The sequence below is a fragment of the Pelobates fuscus genome, chromosome 3 (assembly GCF_036172605.1).
Source record: "Pelobates fuscus isolate aPelFus1 chromosome 3, aPelFus1.pri, whole genome shotgun sequence".
NCBI classification, from domain to species: Eukaryota; Metazoa; Chordata; class Amphibia; order Anura; family Pelobatidae; genus Pelobates; species Pelobates fuscus.
In genome coordinates, this window is record NC_086319.1 from 233,298,069 (window position 1) to 233,320,415 (window position 22,347).

The 22,347-nt window shown below is 38.4% G+C and overlaps 1 protein-coding gene across 1 annotated transcript; it reads left to right on the forward strand.

Annotated features, from left to right (window-relative positions):
- The first annotated feature begins 86 nt into the window (after positions 1 to 86).
- Positions 87 to 20,796, forward strand: DCLRE1C (DNA cross-link repair 1C). Its single transcript, XM_063445445.1, has 14 exons — positions 87 to 250; positions 1,229 to 1,280; positions 1,594 to 1,678; positions 3,824 to 3,883; positions 4,470 to 4,525; positions 5,028 to 5,129; positions 7,603 to 7,675; positions 8,194 to 8,334; positions 12,946 to 13,047; positions 13,211 to 13,347; positions 15,842 to 15,896; positions 17,216 to 17,304; positions 18,496 to 18,596; positions 19,422 to 20,796. Exons 1-14 carry the CDS (start codon positions 142 to 144, stop codon positions 20,381 to 20,383), a joined length of 2,124 nt encoding a protein of 707 aa, XP_063301515.1. The 5' UTR covers positions 87 to 141; the 3' UTR covers positions 20,384 to 20,796.
- The last annotated feature ends 1,551 nt before the right edge of the window (positions 20,797 to 22,347 follow it).

Sequence of the window (22,347 nt, forward strand, 5' to 3'; positions counted from 1 at the left end):
AACTCGTCTGATTGGACGCTCAGCAGCCCCTAGTCAGTTCTGCTCTCTGATTGGTTGGAGCGCAGAGTGCACGTTGTTCCCTGCATTTTGCCGCTTCCGGGATGTGCTGGGGCTCAGTCAGGGAGCTGACACTCAGACACCATGAGCTCCTTCCCGGGCCGCATGAAGGAGTATCCCACTATAGCCATCGACAAGTTCGATAAAGAGAATCTGTCCGCCAGGGCTTACTTTCTCTCTCACTGCCACAAAGGTAGGACCTCACCGGGCACCACAACCACTGCATGTAAACAGGACCCTCCCCCTGTGTTGGCCTTAGTTTTGTAACTTATTTAATCTACTCTCAATTTATTATATATTATTCTCCATTCATTATAATTACAGCACTCTTAACCCGAGAGGTTTATTCAATAATAAACTGCAAGCTGTCTAGCCTAACAGAGGCTTTTTATTTATTTCACCTTTTTATTTATTTCACCTTTTTTTTCCACTTTACCCAAATTCTGTGTTTAATGAATATATCCCATTGTGTCAACAATTCCCTTATTGTAATATGTGTAGTGTTGTAATGTTTTTTGTTTTTTTTTAAACATTTTTTTTGTAGTGCAGTGGTACAACGTAGACAATTAAAGTATATTATGAAATGTCAAGATGTTGCAGTTTTTGCAGATATTTCAAATTAATTCTCTGTTCACTTGCCCACAATTCCCAGTTTACCAGATATTTTTGTAAAATTGTACACTTTATACACATTTAAAAGAATAACCATTTCATTTACTATTTGGGGTATAGAGGGAGGCCCCTTTTTACAGTGTTTGCTGCCTCAGGTTACCCTTTGTTAATGACATAGTGATTATACTTCTTTGTTTATTTTTCTTCTTACATTTTAATAGTCTGATCTCAAGTTTTTCCAAATCATTTTGGATTACTACCCCCTAGTCTTTCCCTTTTCTTTTAATGAAGATGGTGCCGCCGGTGAGGGAGAACTTTAGACATGTAAATCTCCCTTCAGCTTCACCCACAGTCTGCTGCACACTGAACAGAAATGTCATGTTTGGAGAACTGTGCAAAATATGCAAAGACTCCTCAAATGTGACAGCTGCTTTAAGCCTATTATTACTAAACTAGTAATGTGTTTGTCTATCATTACTTAATAAAACCGTATTAACAAAGTATTTATAATTAATTTTTAATAATCTTTTTTTTTTTACGGTTTATGTTCTCTTTTAAGATCACATGAAAGGACTGCGTGCGCCCTTTTTAAAACGAAGATTGCAGTGCAAGTATGTTTTTTTTTTTTTGTGTATATCTAGTCTTTCATCTTGGGATGTTTCTTGGTTCTCCTCCATCTTTTTATCCTCAATTCTTCTTCATGCTATAAACTGTCCATATACATTTTTTTTTTTTGCCTTAATGAAAAGCAATTAATGTCCTATAATACTGGCTGCTAAAAATCTGGATTTAAACAGTAACTCCCAGGTTTGCTAATCTTCACTGGGAATTACATCCTACACCAGCCGTAGAATTTACCTTTCCCAGGCCTGTTAAAATGAAACACAAGTAAAATATAATGAAATTATTTTGTTTCTTTTGCAGACTAAAACTTTACCTGTATTGTTCCCCAGTCACTAAGGAATTATTATTAACAAATCCAAAGTATGCATTTTGGGAAAAACACATAGTAAGTTAATTTTGTTTATTTTTTATTTTAATTTTTTTATTCCTTTATCTCAACGTCTTGAGTCCTATTTACTAGGTTAGTAGGACAAATGTCAGAATACTACCATCATGTTTTCAGCATAAAAAAAAAATAGATTCACAAAAGTGTTGCAGTCTGTGTTTAAGTACATAACCACAAAAATAACTGTCACATTATTGCGTGCTGTGCAGTGCATAATTGACTCTTTTTCCCGGTCTTTTGTTTAGCATGTAAGGCTGGGGGAAGGGCAGCATGATGACATGCTTAGCGGTACTATTTGCAACAGTTTTTGCTTAAGAAATTTTGTATTTTTGTATTCTATCTATAAAGTTGTTGTGTGTTTTAAAAAAAAAAAAAAAAAAAGTATATTCTTTATTTTTGTAGTGCAGTGAAACATACTCTAATTGACCGTGACGTATAATGCATAAACACATCGATTGAATACATGTTTTAGATTAAGAGCACAAAATGTCAAGATGAACTGCAATTTATAAAAAAAAAAAAAGTAAAATAAGAGTAATCAAGCTAGGCAAAAATACATGTTGAGAGTCTGTGTGGATTAACATGCCTATAACAATAGTTATGATCGAGCGGTAGGTCTCAAGCTAAGCTGCCCTGTCAGATTGTGGGTTGATGGCTAAACTGTGGTAACATGAGTAGTTGTTGCTCAATAGCAAACTGGGAAAACAGAACTTTTGCTTAATATAATCTGGATATACAGTTATAAGAAACTCTTGACATGGAGATGACTAAATATTAAGCGTTCTAGCATTTGACTAGATCAAGAAAGCAAAGAGTAATGCAGGAGTTTACTGTATGGTAAGATTAGGATGAGGCTGATGCCGGCAGGGTCACCTCTGTGAACCTTGTGCTCCTTAATCCGATTCCAGATTCTGGGACATACTGTTGGCGTCTTGGGAGAAGTTTCTTTAAAAGAAGGTATGTGCAGCATGGGAGAACTATTGGTGAGCTTGTGTACGAGTGCCTACAGAACCTCTCTTGCGCTGTAGTTGCAATCTTCATGGGCAAAGAAGATCAGAGTCCCATATTGCTGGGCCTTGGCCTTGCCCCAAGCTTTTGCATGCTCTGCTCCCGGCCCTTCTGGCTCCAAATGTTGAACAGCTCCAAGTTCTCTCAGCATCAGCTGAGTAGTGGTAGGTGCTCTTTGGTCAGACAGGGTGTAGAGAGACCTCATGGATAGTGTGCTCTGGTGCAAGCAAGAAGTTTGTATTTGTGTTTCTGAGGTGGGCGATTGAGCTATCTGTTCACACTTCTTCCTCGCCTCAATGTTATCCCAGAATCTTGCGAAGATTAGGTCCAGTTTGGCCAAAGTTGTTGCGACACGGTCTCCGCTGAACCTTTGGTAGTGATCGCTGCCATCTTTGAACCCACGTGGTGCCCTCTCACATGGCGATGCTTGGTGCAGTGATTAGTGGTGTAAGAACTCCAGGGAACTGGATGACCCCCTCTGGTCCAAAGTGGGGGGAGGAAGGGCTGAAGTCCACTCAGTTTGACGGAATACAGCGTCTGGAGAGCTTGAAGGCAGCAAAAAGTGGAAGGTAGATAGTCTGGACCCGGAGAGTTCAGAGTCTGGTACCAAACAATTCACCAAGAGCCCCACTATGCAGCAAGTTGTGTTTTTTGGTAATAAAATAACTCGGGTTGACTTGCTTAAATTGCTTATTTATCCTGCTAAACTTAGGAGCTTGTCTAGCACATCTGGTCTGCTTGCATGTCAGGCTCCGGACCCGTAATTTTTTTTTTATCTTATATATATTTTGATTGCGATTGATATGCTGAGACAAACTACATTGCTTGAGGTTTTTTTTTCCTCTCACAAGTATTATAATAAATATAATTTAAACCACCATTTTATCACTAGCAAAATATGAAAAAGACCTTGAACTTTGAGTCAGATAAGTTGCCACATTGGTTAGTTACTCTTAAATGGTTTAAGAAAGAGAGGGTTTCTTAAACCATTTGGATTGTTTCCAGGCTATACCTTTAATTCAATGATTCAAGTGGCCCACTGTTTTGAAAAGGAAAATTAAGTTTTAAAGGTCTTATATTACAGGTGTTACCTTTCATATAGTAACATAATTAATTGTATTTGTTTATTTTATGTAGATCGCTATAGAGATTGATACTCCAACTCAGATTTCTTTACTTGATGAGATTACAGGTGAAGTAAGTATTTATCTTGAATCTTTGGGAAATGCACAAATTGCACAAAATCTGTATTAACGACTACAACAAAATAGGATTTGATCATCAAAAAAGGTATCTGACAATGATTACATTTTTGCAAAACTACTTTGTCTCAGTATTTCTTTTGACTGGGTTGGGATTTCAGTTAAGTTGCAACACATTCAATTTTTATACAGAAATTGTAGGTTTGCCTATATACATTTTGATATTTAAACAAGAGTAGAAATTATATATTAACTGGTGTCTAACAACCAACAATGTTGGAAGCTCAGTTGCCCAAATCCAACAAACCTATATGAACATATATGACTTATTATTTTCTCGTGTCAGTGCATTTAACATGACACAAAGATGTGTACTCAGATCATGCCTGCATAGATTTTAGTGAATATATATTTTGTGTGAAACATTAACTAGTCATTTTATAATACAGTTATTAAATTGTGTGATATAAGGTATGTTTAATTTTTGTACTCTATAGAATACTTGTCACATGTAGCTACATTTTATTACCCTGTTTTATATTGACTTTACTCATACAGTAAGGTATTTTTTTTTATTGCAGAAAGAAGATATTTTGGTCACACTTCTACCAGCTGGTCACTGTCCTGGCTCTGTAATGTATGATATATATATATATTTTATGGTGTAATGTTTTTCTTATGTAACATCCTTAAAAAAATTATCCAAATTAAAATATTTGTAAGTTCTGTTTATTTTTACTTTGTATCTATGTAGATGTTGTAAAGTCTTGTCTTTTTTTCTATGCCAATTACATCACCTGTAGACTTGTGGTCACATTCTCTTCTTTACTATTAATAGTTACAGCAAATGATTCAATAGCTGGCGTTAACCCCGGACCGAAAAATCCCAGGTGCCAGGTAGAAATTTTGTCCTGGTGCCTGGGATTTGTTGTTGTTTTTTTTTGTTTTTTAATGAAAATTATGCCCAAAATAAAAATGTATTGAAATATATTTTTTTCACTTTTATTTCTGAATATTGTGTTTTTTAAAAAAAAAAAAAATTTTAATCCTCTCTGAGTAGATGTAAATTACATGTGTATTGATTGGTCTATACATACAAACTACTAAGTAATTTTGTAATGCACTCGAAAATTTTGCAGGTTTCTCTTTCAAGGATTACATGGGACTGTACTTTACACTGGGGATTTCAGACTGGCGAAAGGGGAAGTGGCTCGAATGGAACTACTACACTCAGGAAACAGGTGCTCACAACATTGTTTTTACCGCCATTCTGTGGGCTGTGAAGCTGCCAAGTCTAGAGCACGTTTTCTTTTCATTTTAAATATGCCTTATGATGTATAGCTTCTCTACAGAAGTAGTTTGAGAGTTTATTTAAATGCAGATGGAGTTTGTCACTTTTTTTTTTTTATCTCACCACATCTTTAATAATGTTCATGTGAACCTGGTAGTGTGATTGCCAACAACAAATTAAAAAAAAAAAAAAAAACCATGGTATCAAAATGTGTGAAGTTGACAAAAGCGGCTGGAATTTTAACTCAAATTCTAATGTGATTTGGCATTGAAACATGTAATTGAATAGCTGGTCGCGGCATAGGGTGCTTACATAATGTGTGAGGGATGTCTGCAGTATTGACATTTCTCTGTTCTTATTTACATATTTTCTATGGGATAATGGGGAAGTTGTATGGATACACTTTGCAGAGCTGCTGTGTCGGAGTCCACATGTTGCTTTATGTGTATATATGCATGTTCATAGAAAGAAAAGGGGAAAATCTTGCTTGAGAAAGTATGTTTTGCTTACATATTGGAGCACTGAGGAAGAGACACCCCCATGTAGTCAGGTCATAGACCTATAAAGGAAATGGGTCTTATACAATCAATACATTAAAAAAAGCAATGGGGGGGTGGAGGGTGGGCGGGAAGCAATGATAATATAGAGGAGGATTTGTAATCTTTGTCTTCCTGTCTACAGGTGATACTCGAAAAATTAGAATATCATGCAAAAGTTCATTTATTTCAATAATGCAACGTAAACGTGGAAACTGATATATGATATAGACGCATTACATGCAAAGCGAGATAGTTCAAGCCGTGATTTGTCATAAGTGCAATGATTATGGCTTACAGCTCATGAAAACCACAAATCCACAATCTCCGTAAATTAGAATATTGTGAAAAAGATGCAATATTCTAGGCTCACCGTGTCCTACTCTAATCAGCTAAGTAAACCATAACACCTGCAAAGGGTTTCTGAGCCTTTAAATGGTCTCTCAGTCTGGTTCAGTAGGAATCACAATCATGGGGAAGACTGCTGACCTGACAGTTGTGCAGAAAACCATCATTGACACCCTCCATAAGGAGGGAAAGCCTCAAAAGGTAATTGCGAAGGAAGTTAGATGTTCCCAAAGTGCTGTATCAAAGCACATTAATAGAAAGTTATGTGGAAGAAAAAGGTGCACAAGCAGCAGGGATGACCGCAGCCTGGAGAGGATTGTCAGGAAAAGGCCATTCAAAAGTGTTGGGGACTTTCACAAGGAGTGCACTGAGGCTGGAGTCAGTGCATCAAGAGCCAACACACACAAAAGGATCCTGGACTTCAGATGTATTCCTCTTGTCAAGCTGCTCCTGAACAACAAGCAACGTCAGAAGCGTCTTAACTTGGCTAAAGAAAAACAGACCTGGTCTGTTGCTCAGTGGTCCAAAGTTCTCTTTTCTGATGAGAGCAACTTTTGCATCTCATTTGGAAACCAGGGACCCAGAGTCTGGAGGAAGAATGGAGAGGCACACACTGCAAGATGCTTGCAGTCCAGTGTGAAGTTTCCACAGTTTGTGTTGATTTGGGGAGCCCTGTCATCTGCTGGTGTTGGTCCACTGTGCTTCATTAGGTCCAGGGTCAACACAACCATCTACCAGGAGATTTTGGAGCACTTCATGCTTCCTTCCGCAGACGAGCTTTATGGGGATGCTGACTTCATTTTCCAGCAGGCACCTGCCCACACTGCCAAAAGCACCAAAGCCTGGTTCAATGACCGTGGGATTACTGTGCATGATTGGCCAGCAAACTCTCCTGACCTGAACCCCATAGAGAATCTAAGGGGCATTGCCAAGAGAAAGATGAGACATGAGACCGAACAATGCAGAAGAGCTGAAGGCCGCTATTGAAGCATCCTGGTCTTCCATAACACCTCAGCAGTGCCACAGGCTGATAGCTTCCATGCCACGCCGCATTGAGGCAGTAATTGCTGCAAAAGGGACCCAAACCAAGTACCGAGTCCATATGCATGCTTATACTTTTCAGAGGTCCGATATTGTTCTATGTACACTCCTTGTTTTATTGATTGCATGTAATATTCTAATTTACTGAGATTGTGGATTTGGGGTTTTCATGAGCTGTAAGCCATAATCATCGCACTCTTGACAAATCACGGCTTGAACTATCTTGCTTTGCATGTAATGCGTCTATCTCATATATTAGTTTCCCCTTTTACTTTGCATTACTGAAATAAATTAACTTTTGCACGATGTTCTAATTTTTCGAGTATTACCTGTAGATGAAAACAGCCTGTCTTATTACAATATCAGATATATATTTATTTTGTTAGCCCAATAAAAAAGAAAATTCATTTTTGGGGGGGGGTTTATAATAACATCATTATATTTAAGCTTAATGTTATCTGTTTTTTAAATTTTATTTATTTTTATTTATTTTTTTAGAGTGAAGGACATTGAGAGTGTTTATTTAGATACAACATTCTGTGATCCCAAATACTTTCAAATCCCTAGTAGGGTAAGTAATATTTAAAGGTACTTGCACGTGTGCTGTTTAGTTTGATAGTGGTAGATATTGAGTTTATAATGTTTGTATGAAGATTTTTTTATTTATTTTTTTCAACAGGTTTGAAAAGAAACAGGCCACACTGATGATTTTTAAAGGGACAGTATAGTTACCCGGAACCACTACTGATTAATGTAGTTGTTGTAATGACTATAGTATGCACTTGCAGTCTGAGCAATGCAAACGCTACCTTTTCAGAGAAAAGACAATGTTTACATTGCTGCCTAGTAACACCTCTAGTGGCAGTCACTCAGATGATCACTAGAGCTGCTCCCTATATGTTTACCATGGGATTGCACCAGAGGCTGGTGGGCTGATGTGGTTGTGTTGCCTAAGCTGTCCTTTTAAATATAAAACACTTAGTTCTTAGTTCCACAGCAAAATGTGTACTGATACATAGTTGTATTGGAGGGGAATGGTTAAGCATTTAAATGACATTCTGCTTTTAACATCTGTTTGATCTTTTATAGGAGGAATGTCTGATTGGAATTCTAGAGTTAGTCCGTAGCTGGATCAAAATGGGCCCTTATCATGTTGTATGGCTAAATTGCAAAGCAGCCTATGGATATGAATATTTATTTACAAACCTTAGTGAGGAATTTGGCATCAAGGTAAGAGTTCAATGCTTTTCTCCATACACTGTGGTACTTGTCATAAACCCCTGCCCATCCAACCATTTAAATGAATCTGCAAACTTAGATGCTTCATCTTACCCTGCTCATTTATACTTTCTTTATAAATGCGTGTTTTGTGTTTGGTTAGTTTTGTTTTTAGTTTTTGTTTTTGTAAAACGAGGAAAATTATTAGTTTACAATGGAATAAAATGTATAGTAACTAATATCCATTTGAAGTTATCTAGACATTTTGAAAAAAAATTTTTAGACTACTCTTAATGTAATACATTTTCTGTATTTTAACAACTGTTCACATTTTTATTAGTTTACAGTGCGCCTTTAATTTTACAACATCAGCAAGGTGTCGTATTCAGACTAATGCTGATAGATTCATTAAGAGCTTGTCTTTTTTGTTTGTTTTACTGGGGGGTGGACCACTTGCGGTTGCTGTAGCAACCACTATGAGCTTGTACAGACTGCACATATTTAAATTTGACAACTTTCTGATGTTGTACAATTAAAGGGATAGTATAGATACAAGAGATACTACAAATTAATGTAGAGATTCTGGGACGTATAGCCTATACCTCCAGGCTCAGCGGGGTAAATGCTGCCTTTTCTGATAAAAACCAGTGTATACACTTCTGCCTAAGGCCACCTCTAGTGGCTGTCACTTGGACAGCCATTAGAAAGGCTTGTTAGGTTCGGTCCTCCACCGATTGCAGGACCGCCATTCAGCACGGAGACGCTGAACGCTTACCATAGCGATGTATTGACTCAATGTATCTCTGTAAGGAGATGGTGGTTGCTGCATATAGACACTAACCTCCCAATGATTCCCTATGATGAAAAATTAAATTGTCTGAGACAATCTGGGCTTATGATCTCAGCAGGGGAGATTGGGTGGTCGAGGCAAGGACTAAAAGTTAAGTCCGTTTTTTGTTTGTTTGTTTTTTTTATTCAGGGGAGCCCAGGAATCTAAATAATGATTAGAATACTATGTTTGTTTATATTTCGGACAGCATTCCAAATCCATGTTGTTAAATTACTGTCTAAGGGAATGTCTAGGTGACAGTCATATTTTGAATGCACTTTTAAAATGAAGTTAATAAAATTCTCCAAGTATCTTAAACATTACAATTTGCTGTAGTGGTTATTGTGTCAGGAGTGCTCTGGCACCTCCTCAGGTAAGTAGGGAACCAGTAGTAATGATTTCACTTCTTACCTGGGGTCCGCCTGGTGCCACCCTCATATCCTGTCTGCTGGATGCTCTCTTCATTGAGCTAAGCCTGGAGGGGGACAGGCTTATGGCATAGGGTAGGCAGAGAACTCCCCCTGCTGAACTCCATGGTAAAAGTCAAACACTGGGTGCGGAGCCGGGTCATATTTGGCAACATAACCATTGCTGTGCACTGTGGTGGTTATGGTGCTTGGATGATTCCTTTAAAAAACATGTATTTTCTAGTTTTTCACAATTCCATTCCTAATAGCCTAAAATTGTGCTTAGCTTCAGAATTTGCTTCTGCAGCTGAGCTGACCCACACAAACTTCTTATCTAACTGCAAAACGCAGAATACACATTACATTTTAGAAAGCAACAGCAGTGTGTCCGTTTGCTTTTCTAAAAAGAAAAAAAGTGTTTGGGCAGGGCTCAGCCACCATGCAGAGTGGACACCCAATGCGAATTGACGTAATTATCTGTAATTGTCGACAAAGCAAACCCACTGCTTGCTCTGAATGCTTAGATGTTTGCACCAACACTTTTATTTACCGAACTGGCCTGCTGGCTGGCTCTGCTTTACATGCGGCATCCTCAAAGTGAGGGCGCAGGAATGATTGCTGCCTGGAATGTCCGGATACCTTATCAAGTGTCCTGCATACCCTTTCTGCACTACTGGCTCAAGGAGTCCACTTTGAGCGGTAGCTGCTTACACACTTTCTGCATCACAACGGCGATGGCAAATTACGCCTGCCCTTCTCCTTCCTCATAGGAAGCAAAAGCAGGTTGGACTTCCTGATTTGGATATATACTATATGCCAGGCAGGGGAACTCCGAGGCTGCTCTTTCTCATCGGTAATCACACAAGGCAATGTCTGTCCACTTCACCCCTAAAGCTGCATCGTCGGAAGCAAGCTTTGGGCTGAATGCCCAGCGGAATCAGATAGGTGCGGAGGCACAGTCCCTGTAAGGCCTTCCTGTCACGGGAATGCAGTGTCTGGGATTGAGCCTTCTCAGGGCCCAAGAAGAGCAGGAAAATTCAACTTAGTCTCACCAGAGTGACACTCTAGCTCCTCATATGCTGCTTCATCTTGCATTTCTCAAGGTGGCTGGCGGCCCCATGTAATCAAGCAGATATTTACTATGCTGCCACGGCCTCAAGATTGGGTGTTGGATAAGAGTTCGTCATTGTTCGCCATTGTGTCCCGCAACCCAACTGGGACTCCTGTTTATTTTATTTAATATAACCTGCAGTGGGTCGGGGCCGGGCCGCCATGCTGAGTGGAAGCACGGGGACAGAGCTCCTGAAGAAAACTCGAGTTTTAGGCTCTATAGCTCGGCAAAACGCTGGTTAAACAGCCAGAATTTGTACCCCAGTTCGTGAGGCAACTCTGGTCCCGAGGAGAGACTTGCCAAGCGGGTCTAGTCCCTCGGTGGGGCGATCCCAGCCGACCGTGATGGAGACCGCCCGGGCGGTGAGTGGGGTGGACGGCCGCCGCCCAGCTATCCTGCCCACCAGCGGTATAGCTGAAATGCAAGGCTAGGCGGGTCTGGCCCTGTTCCCCCCCCCCCCCCTATGGACCGGCGGGGGTGATCCCGGTCCCCACCCTGTGACCCAGAGAAGTGCCGCAACGCCAGCGAGAGTCCGCTCCCAAAATGGCGGAGACCATGAGGCACCCCCGAAGAGAGGGCCACCGGACGCACCCTCCTCTCCTGCTCCCATACGGCGGAACGAGGACCGCGCCAACGAGGGCACCGGCGAACACACACTTACCTCGCACAAGCTGAGGAGGAGCAGCGTGGCAGCTCGACACACCAGTGCAATCTCAACCCGAGGGAGAAACACAAAACAAGGCTTCGGACCAACCTGGCACACAGCCCAGTACCCCGTTGGGAGCCTGAAATGGAGGAATAACCCACCCACAGCCACTACAACCGGGACTCACCACAGGCCCAAGACTAGTGCTCAGCTGGAACACAAATGACCCGGGAATGGAACTGCGACCCCCCTTTCAGGTCACCCACTGGGACTATCAGCACAGAGGCAGCCATTAAGCATCTTACCACACTACAACATGCTGCACTGCACACTGAGGGGTCATCCTGCATACCGACATGGACTCTTGCCTGACTGTTACTGGGTAAACATGGGGTGGTTACTATAAGCGTAGCTTAAGCATACTTTAAGCATATTCTAAGCATATTAAGCGCTGAAGCAAAATCTCTACTTTTGACACTGCTTTTCTGTTATCAGCCTATGTACATATCAAACACTCTATTACTTAACATTCTATGTACACTCTCATGCACAAGCCATGCTCCGCTCATATGTTTCTTCTCTACCTGTTTCTCCATGACATGGGCAATATGCAACCATATTTAAAACCAAGCGTGAACCTGAACTACTGTTTTTGAATATTATAAAAATGTGCCTGTGTATCAAATGCCGTAACTTGTCATATCAATGTATACCTATTCTACCGGACGTCGCTGTTGTGGCACACGCCGGCTGTTTGTTCACTCCGTGCACAACCAAAATAAAGAATTAAAAAAAAATATATATAATCTGCAGTTACTAAACATGCTTACTTTTACTAAAAATAAAATGTGCAGTCTTAAAGGACCACTATAGTGCCAGGAAAACATACTCGTTTTCCTGGCTCTATAGGGTCCTTGGGTCCCCCCTCCCACCGGGCTCTAGGGTGAGGAAGGGGTTAATCCCTTACCTTTTTTCCAGCGCTGGGCTCCCTCGGCGCTGGGGACTCTTTTCCTCCTTTGGTCGTCATCAGCTGAATGCGCATGAGCCGCGCGCGCATTCTGAATGCTTTTCTATGGACGCTGGCGTCTTCTCACTGTGAAAATCAGTGAGAAGCGCTGAAGCGCCTCTACTGGCTGTCAATGAGACAGCCACTAGAGGCTGGATTAACCCTAAAGTAAACTGTTTACAGCAGAAAGGGTTAATCCTAGAGGACCTGGCACCCAGACCACTTCATTAAGCTGAAGTGGTCTGGGTGCCTATAGTGGTCCTTTGATGCTTCATTTTATCATATCATATGTCTTTCCTATGCTGCACTTTTGTGCATACTGTTGTTTTGTAATACCCCTGCACAACCAAAATAAAGAATTTAAAAAAAAAAGGCAAGGCATTGTCATTAAACTGTTTTTTCTTATTGCGCAATGCGACTAGTGTATTGATATCGGAGAACAAATTCCAAAATTGCTTTGTGTTCTGGAATATCAGATTGGTAACATGGCATGTGAAAAGTCTCCAAGTTCAGTTACTCTTGATAAATTGCAAGGGACAAGCGCATTTGGGTTTAAGAAATGGATTATGTAGCATTTAACCAATCTTGTGATAATATAAAGAAAATTATTGTTTGTATCTTCAGGTCCACGTGAATAAACAAGACATGTTTAAGAACATGCCTGATATTCTGTGCCACATAACGACTGACCGCCGCACTCAGATTCACGCATGCCGTCATCCAGTGGTAATTCATAATTTACCCAAATGTTACAAATAAATAACACATAACTGCATGATCTCTTACAAAGGGTGAAGGCTAAGCGTATACTATTTCAGCCTGTGTACATGTGTTTTGGTCTCACATGGGTCGTTGCATTTTAATGTTGCAAAATCTTTCTTTTGCTAAGAATGAAGAATTTATACATGGCAACAGGTTACCATGTGGGATGCGCACCGATGATAATGTCCCTCTGCGTGTCATTAGTATTAAACCATCAACTATGTGGTTCGGTGAGAGAAGCAGGAAAACCAATGTAATTGTAAGGTAAATTAATTCTGTAAACTGTACAGACTTTATCATAATTATCATTTTAATCCATTGTTTTTAGTTTGAGACTTTTTTTTTTTTCTTCTATAATTTTGCTTTGAGATGAAGCAATATTTATTGAAAAATTAAGGTTTTACAGAGAATATAACAAAACCGTTATTGTCATAACATCATAAGACCTTTTCACATCACATTTTGAGGCGGCAGTAGAAAAAGAAAGTAGATTGTCAATAAAACTAACTAATAATATACACAAAATAGTAGACCTAGTGCTTATTATAGTTTGAATACTTAAAAAAAAAAAATCCAAGTAAAGTAAAACGAAGATGTATCTCACTTAGTTCTGGAAGTTTGTCAGGAGATAAGCGCAAAAAGAAGAAGAGATAAGAGAAAAGACTAAAAATCTCAACCAATACATTTCTGGGTATATTTTTTGTGTTTGATAGGAGTCTGAGATTGCAAGCTTTAAATTTCCATCCATGTCCCTAGTTCATGGACCCAAGTCTGAAAAGGAAGGGATAAATGGATTTCTCCGAAATTGTGGAGTTACAACTGTGGCTGCATTGTTCAATCTGATAACTAAAGATTTCCAAAAGTGATTCACTGAGCATATCTTTAGGTGATAAGGAGGGTGCTACCTCTGACCATTCTGGGATCAATGGTGTACTCTAAATCTTGAATTTATATATTTTATTTTGTTACCTTTCACACTTTTAAATGAAAATCTCTTCTATTTAATAAGGGAAGTAGTCACATTTAATTGATCTGGAAGTAGAAGTGAATTTTTGTGCATGTAATATATAGGTTTCTTGTAAAAAATAGTTTTTTGTCTGTTCACTTTTGTTTATTCTTTGCCATGGGGATAATAATATTATTATTATTATTACAAGGACAGGCTCTTTTCACCTATCGTTGCTACATGTGACATTTAGCATTCAGTAAGCAGCTGCTACTAGATTTAAGTAGTGTTGAGCATTTTAAGTAGCAACTGTCCTGGCAGTCCCGATAGGAGAAATAGAACAATGAGGATAATCTATTAAAGTGTTGCATTCACAGTTTTTTTTGCTTTTTTGGGGCCCTGTCTTTTTTTTTGTTTTTTTTAATGCACACCTTTATTTCAGTAACACAATAGATTTGTCAATCTTTCCATCACTTTTTCACCAGAATAGTCTTCTGTTTCACTTCTCTTTTTTTTCCACCACTCTAAATTTGGCAGTCTTTATTGATATTTACTTTTCTGTGACAAATTGGTGAAGTTTAGGTAGAGAAACCTCTACACATTTTAGACCATTTGTAGAGCAATTTAATAATACAAACAGATTAGAGACTAGAGAGAAATTAGATTAGAGAGAAATAAAGCACACATTTCAGAACACTGATAAATCGTCCTCATTGTTTCAGTTTCTTCTACAGGACTGCAACGTTTGCCTTGTTTTAACTTGATTATCATGTAATGAGCTAAATCTTAATACACATTTTAAAGAAAACTGAGAATTACAGCTGCATTGCAGGGCTTGGCTTGAGAGCTAACAGAAGTCATTAGAAGGGGAAGGCAATTTACACATTTTTAGAATTCCGATAATTCATTCATTCCACTAGGGATCCTGTAGGAATCACCTGGACTATATAATTCTAGATATGGAGATGGTGGAGGAAGTACTTCTTCAGACGCCCTCTTTCACACTAACTGCAAACGGCACATATTTTAAGACAACAAGGGAGTTCTATGTAACCAATATAATGGATTCAGCAAGTAATACATACAGTATAATATGACTACATTGCAGCTATAGCACCAATAAATATGCCTAGTAAATAAGGAAAAGATTCTCTACCTTGTTTTATTTTTTCTAATTTTTATTTAATGTTTATTGGTGGTATAGCAGAGTACCGCATGATAAGACAAAGCCTATGTAGGCATAAAAGACAAAAAGGAAAACATCTAGTGTGGTACACATAAAGGCAAACAAAAGTAATACCAAGTATAGGCTATGCAGTTCAGTAGTGCCTGTACACCACCATGAGCATATGCAGGTTTATAAAGTGTTTTCGTCTTCAATCAGGAAAGTTGTTCACAAGCAGCAAACAAAGGAGAGAGAGGGAAATGAAAAATACCAAAGGGTACAGAGTGTAATGTGAAGAATAGAATATAGTGCCCAAGGAATAAGAATGAAAGAAAGTGAAAAGGGGAGGGGGAGAGAGAGGGAAAAAAATGAAAGAAACAGAAGGGGGTTAGAGGGATGTTTTATCATTTAACTAGTTTATACACTTAGTACAAAGACTGTCTCAACTGGAAAAGAGAGCTTTAATGTTTTGTTGAGATACACATGTTAAATTGTTATACTATGAAATTCCATCTTTCCAAATTTTGCATTATTCAGTTAATTATTGGGATCGTCCCCGTTTTTTGTGTTTGTAAAGTGTGCAAGTGTGTTATAAATGGAATTGGCTTAATAGTTTAATAAATATGTATTTCTCTTCCTTTTTGTAGAACTGGAGAAAGTTCTTACCGCGCTTGTTTTTCTTTTCATTCATCATATAGTGAGGTACGTATGTGGTGTTACAAAGACATAGTATTTTTTTTTAATAAAGAAGGATCCTTTCACCCAGCTATATGACTGAACCATTAAGGCTTTCATTAGGTTGGCTTGGAACACAGAGACTCCAGTTTTCCTCTAATTTTTTTCGTTATACATTTATTAATGTAGATTTGTAGTTAAGGTACATAGTGATAGCCCCATTGTAATAGGTCTGACATGACCTATTATTGTGTTCAACCAATGTATGTCAGGCAAGGTGGCAGCGCCAGTTATTACATGGTGTGTTACCTTATTTTCCCAGCTGCCCAACCCAGATTTATTCGACCCCCTTTACAAGGCATATTTTGTTAAAGCTTTTAATGTGCCGACTTTTAAAGAGGACATATTACTTTCATAGATGTTCACGGTCTTTGGTCCCTCACCCCATTAAACACTATTTTAACATTTACCGGTATGAAATGAGCAATGGAGGTAAGTTAACAACACCTACTTACCTTTGTTATACTTGTGCAGTTTGGCACGCTCGAGCATCTAACTGAGAAATTCCATATGTTGACATACAAGCTTGGATAATGTCTCCAGCAGTGCCATAAACACACACATGCCATGCATACATCACTAACTAATTTATATACTTGTCAGCATTGGTCTCCAAGATTTGCAAGCTAAAATCTTAAGACCTTTAAATAATATTAAAAAACACCCTTGGCACAACCAATCGCTCACTTTTAGTTAGCTATTTGGTTGTGCTAAAAGTGAAGTGACAGTTCCTCTTTAACCTCAAGGTGGCAGCACAATCAAATACTATGACAGATATTGTGTTTAGATGACCAGTTTCTCTAAAGACAAGAACAACATCACCAATGCTGTAATATTGATTTTAACGTATTACTTCTATTAAAAATGAATGGGGGACATTTATTCACCCTTAATTATTCTTTTAAGCCTGAAAAGTTTGTGGGTTCAGATGTCAGCAAAATAGTATTTGTTTGGCAGGTTTCATGACTGTGTCTCACATAAAACATTCCTTTTATGGTCTTTTCACAGTTACAAGATTATTCACTTAATTCCATATTGTAGCCAATTAAAATATGTTACCAAACTTAGGTTAAAATAGCCAAACTGTTACAATGGCAGTTTTGGCAAAATTAGCTGATTTTTGGAAAATTCTCCATTAGTGAATAACCCTTGCAGTTTTTGGTTCTTGGTAAATCTGTACATGCACCTAATACTTTTATATCGCCAGAAAATTGTTTGTTGGAACCCTTTCGTACAGCTATGTTTGAAATGGTGTTAAATACCTTTTTTTTTTTTTTTTTTCTTAGATTAAAGATTTTTTGAATTACATTCAGCCAATGTATGCTTATCCCAATGTGATTCCTTTGGGGAAAACAAAAAAAAATGTAGAAGATATGTGAGTATATATGTATATATGTTTTTTTTGTTTTGTTTTTTACCAATGACCTATAAGCACATGATACAAATAGAATTGTCTGCTTAATGAAGTGGAAGCCACTGGCCAAGATCTAAAATATAACTGATTAGGTTTATTGCAATATCATTTATGATAACATAGCAATTTTCTAATAAAATATAAAACCTGTATGAATCCCATAAGCCCAACCCTCCCTGTCGGAAATAAAAAAAGTAAAACTTCCTAGCTGAGATTGCCAAGATTGATAAATCAGCCAATCCAATGCATTTCCATAGGAAAGCATTTGGAGGCAAATCCCCACGCTTCACCACTAGTGGTGTGTTTAACCCTGCAACAGTGTTTTGGATTTCAGGGTTAAAAAATAAAGCCTCTGCACCCAGAACACTTAATTGTGATGAAGTTGTCTGGGTCCCTTTAGTGATCCTTTAAGCAAAAACTAGTTAAAGAGTAACTGTCATCCTGTCATCATTATTCTTTCTACCTTCTGTTTTTTCTTTTGATTTTGTTTTTTAATTATTAAGCACTTCTAAATATGCCCACCTCCCATTTTTGTTTTAAAACTTTGGGGGGGGGGGGGGGGATTCAAAAAAACTAAAATTGGAGAGAATTTGACCACGTCTGTATATGCGCCCTGATGTATTTTTTTTTTGCACAGAATTAACATTGGGCACCCTGGAATCGAATGTGTTCCTAACCCCAGTACACAAGTGCAAATAGATATTCCTACCACCAGGAATTACTTCTAAAAGCAGTAGAAGCAGAAGTAACTCTTTAACTTCCCAGTAAAATATTATCTACGTCTCCTTCAGCCAACAGTCATAATCTTACTTGTACATGGCCCGTTTATCACAGCGATAGATTTCAATTCTAGACTGAACCTATTAATTAAAATGATGCAACATGCCCTGCTATAATAGACCTAACTAATAAAATGCATTTGATTATTCAGCACACCCACATCAGATTATTTCTCTTTTACAAAATCTGTTTGCTCTCATTTGACACAACAAATGCAATTTGTGTTTATTGTAGTTCACAGCTACAGCCAAGGAATCTAAAGTGAAATGATTGCACACTCAGAGAGTTGGCTACACACTGCTGTTTGGCATGGCTTGCTTTTTTTTACGCATGTTTAATATTTCTGCTTATTTTTTCTATTTATCACTACAGTTTGAAGCCATTTTGTAGGTCTAATTCTGACAGTTCAGTTGTATTGTATAAACCCCTAGGAACTCTGAAAAGACCGAAAACCACAGACCCGTCAAACACAGGTGGGACCCTCATAAAAGATTTTTGTTGATTAATTTTATTTACGTAAGGAACCATGACATAAAGCAGGCATCACATTTCAAACTCTGGTCCCATTGGATGTTAATGAACTACATCTCGCATGATTCTCTGGCCATCTGTTGCATTCATAGAATTCTGGGAGTTGTAGGCCATCCGCATCTGATGAGCCAAAGTTTGAGATCCCTGTCATAAAGAGTGTACATTCCTTAGTTGGTAATACTTTTACATTAGTTGCCTTGTACAGTCATAAACAACACTACCAAAGTAGATATAAATAACGGAGAGGTTTGGAATGGGGTGGGGGGTTCTGTGTGACTCCAAAAGCTGTCCGTTATATCATAGTGTGTCAGAATTATTCTGATGTAGTTGTGACCAAATATATGTGTATGTCTGTATTGTATCTGTGACACAGTAAGACAATTCTCCTGTGGGTCTTAATTATTTTGTTTTATGTGGGACCATTTCTGTGTCACATTGTTTGTTGTGCAATTAGAGCACAAAGTAAAGAAAAAAAAACAAAAACCTTTATGTGCATGATCTCCTAATGACATAATCATATTGGCATAAGCACCTGCATTCCTAAGAGTGATATGTATTATTTTCTACATATCCAAGTAGATGTTCTAAGGCTGTGTAATTATTGAGGCACAGGACTGTTGTTTAGCAAGACATTTTTACGGTGCAGAATAGGAGACATTGTTAAAGTTGATCCCTTCTCCGACTAAGAAACCTTTATTTTCCGAAGTGTGTTTTTGTTTTTTACTTTGTTGATAAATGTATATCTTTTTCTAACACAATGTCAACAGATGAAGACTATGTTGATTTATTTGATGACCACTCACTGACTTATTTGAGGAGCAAGATTTCCAGAGGGTGTAAGTGGACATCAGAGATTGTAAAAGAATTAAATGTCTCATCCAAAGATCACCATAAAGTTGATATACCCATAGGTCCAAGCGAAGCCTCGATTAACTTTTCTTTGCAAACAAACTATGTGGACTGTGAGGAATCCAATGGAGAGGATGAGGAAGATGAAGAAGATCTTAAAGAAGATGAATCTCCTACAGTACATTCCAATACCACAAATGGGTACATGACATCTAAAAAAATGAATGAAGAGAATAAAGTGGCCAGTGGCTCTCAAAATGTGACTGCTGATCCAGAGGATGATGCTGTGCCCAAGTGGTGCACTTTCTTTCATTGTGCCATTACGAAAGATAATCTTTCTGACCCACAGGAGTGTGTTTCAGCTACTGGTGAACACAGAGGTTCTCAGTCCCCTCTTTTAAGCGATTCAGACTCTGATTCAACTCATATTTCCTCCATAAATTCCTCCCAGTCCACCCATATCTCAGAGCAAGGCAGCCAAGGATGGGATAATCAAGCTGACACTTTACTGCTGTCAACTCAAGAAAAAGCTGCTGCAAATGTATGCACTTTAAACAGATACCCTTATCTTGTATCCGGTTTTGGAGAAAAAGTGTTTACAGAAGCATCTGTAGCTGAGGCAGCACAAACAAATGATCGCGATCATCATGATGAAACATCCAGCGTCACATCTCCAGTAAGACCTGTTCCGGATAGAAGGAAAGGCGATTCACAGGGGGAAGAAGGCGACCATGCCATTTTGAAGTCAAACTCCCAGAGCTCCTCTGACTTTGAAATCCCTTCTTCACCTGGTGTTGAGCAACCTAAATCACCTGTGCTGCAATATTTATATGAACGCCTAGCCACAGGGGAGCCTCTCATGACAGACAGGCAACTGTAGCATTTTACCGGTGTGTGTGTGTTTTTCTTTTTAGGTTTTTTTTTGTGTTTTTTTTTTTGTCAACTTACATTGCTGCTGATATTTTATTGAATTGCTTTTTGTTCATTCCTATTTCTAAGCGACCAACAGAGACAATTGTTTTGGTTTTCTCCATATAAGACTGCTGTTATACAGTCGAATTAACTACACATATCAGGGATCATTGTTTGTTTATTGTTGCAATATTTATAGACTATTTTGGCACAAATCTGTTTTGAAATCTTTTATTTTTTGTTTTCTATTTCTCATGGTTTTATCTTTGCTATAAAATAAGTTTAAAAAGTTGAGCTGGTATGACAATAAGATCTGTACAATTATGTAATGCATAAAATATTTGTTTTTAACTTAAAATCAAGCTAGACCTTTTCTCTATAATAAAGAACCAGTTTGGAAAATGTACAGATTTACTCTGGCTTTTTTCCCCATTGTGTAATACTATTTTCTTTAGACATTCCTTGTGGCTGAGGCTGTAAAAAACATTTTTTGTAAACCATATTGGAAAATTTACAGTCGGTGTGTAAGTTAAATTAATAAAAGAACAGATCTGAACTGAAGAAAGTGTAAATGTATACTTTTTTTTTTTTTTTTTTACATCTACCGTATATACTCGTGTATAAGTGAAATATGCTATGCCTCGTGGATAAGTCGAGGGTAAAACTTGGGGCTATGAAATTCTGTGATTTTTAGAACTATATACACACTCATACAAACACACTCTGCATTATATACACACACACTCATACAAACAATCTGCATTCTACACACACACACTTATACAAACACACACACACTCTGCATTATATACGCACACACTGTGTGTATATAATGCAGTGTGTGTGTGTTTGTATGAGTGTGTGTAGAATGCAGATTGTTTGTGTGAGTGTGTGTGTATATAATGCAGAGTGTGTGTGTTTGTATGAGTGTGTGTAGAATGCAGATTGTTTGTATGAGTGTGTGTGTGTGTATATAATGCAGAGTGTGTGTTTGTATGTGTGTGTAGAATGCAGATTGTTTGTATGAGTGTGTGTGTGTATATAATGCAGAGAGTGTGTGTGTGTGTACTGGGTGGGAGGAGGGCATTTTTATTATAATTTTTTTATTTTAATATTTTAAGTTTTTTATTTTATTTTAATATTTTAAGTTTTTTTTATTTTAATATTTTTTATTGTATTTTTTTAATATTTGATTTAATTTTCGTCCCCCCTCCCTGCTTGTTAGCTTGCCAGGGAGGGGGGCTCTCACTCCCTGGTGGTCCAGTGTATGGGCTGTGTAGGAGGGGGGGCTGACAGTGAGCGGTTACTTACCTTCCTGCAGCTCCTGTCAGCTCCCTTCTCCTCCGTGCAGCTCCTCTGTCAGCTCCCACTGTAAGTCTCGCGAGAGCCGCGGTGACCCCGCGGCTCTCGCGAGACTTACAGTGGGAGCTGACAGAGGAGCTGCACGGAGGAGAAGGGAGCTGACAGGAGCTGCAGGAAGGTAAGTTAATGCTCTCTGCCAGCCCCCCAACAGGACCGCCGGGCTTGTAATGAGCCCGGCGGTCCTTGTCTGTATTATGGCAATGTAAGTTGCCATAATACAGACATTAACTCGAGTATAAGTCGAGTGAGGGTTTTTCAGCACAAAAAATGTGCTGAAAAACTCGACTTATACTCGAGTATATACGGTTGATATATATTAATATAATACAAAATTATAAACGCAACACTTTGTTTTTGCCCCCATTTTTCATGAGTTGAACTCCAAGATCTAAGACTTTTTCTATGTACACAAAAGGCCTATTTCTTATAAATATTGTTCACAAATCTGTCTAAATCTGTGTTAGTGAGCACTTTTCCTTTGCCAAGATAATCCATCCACCTCAAAGGTGTGGCATATCAAGATGCTGATTAGACATAAATGCTGATTATAGATATAGAGAGAAATTTCAT

What these genes read in the sequence shown, in the direction of transcription:
- DCLRE1C (XM_063445445.1), top strand. Translation starts at nt 142, where the DNA reads ATGAGCTCCTTCCCGGGCCGCATGAAGGAGTATCCCACTATAGCCATC. An exon ending in ACTTTCAAATCCCTAGTAGG is followed by an intron (nt 7,676 to 8,193) that starts GTAAGTAATATT and finishes GATCTTTTATAG; the next exon opens with GAGGAATGTCTGATTGGAAT. An exon ending in ACGCATGCCGTCATCCAGTG is followed by an intron (nt 13,048 to 13,210) that starts GTAATTCATAAT and finishes TCTTTTGCTAAG; the next exon opens with AATGAAGAATTTATACATGG.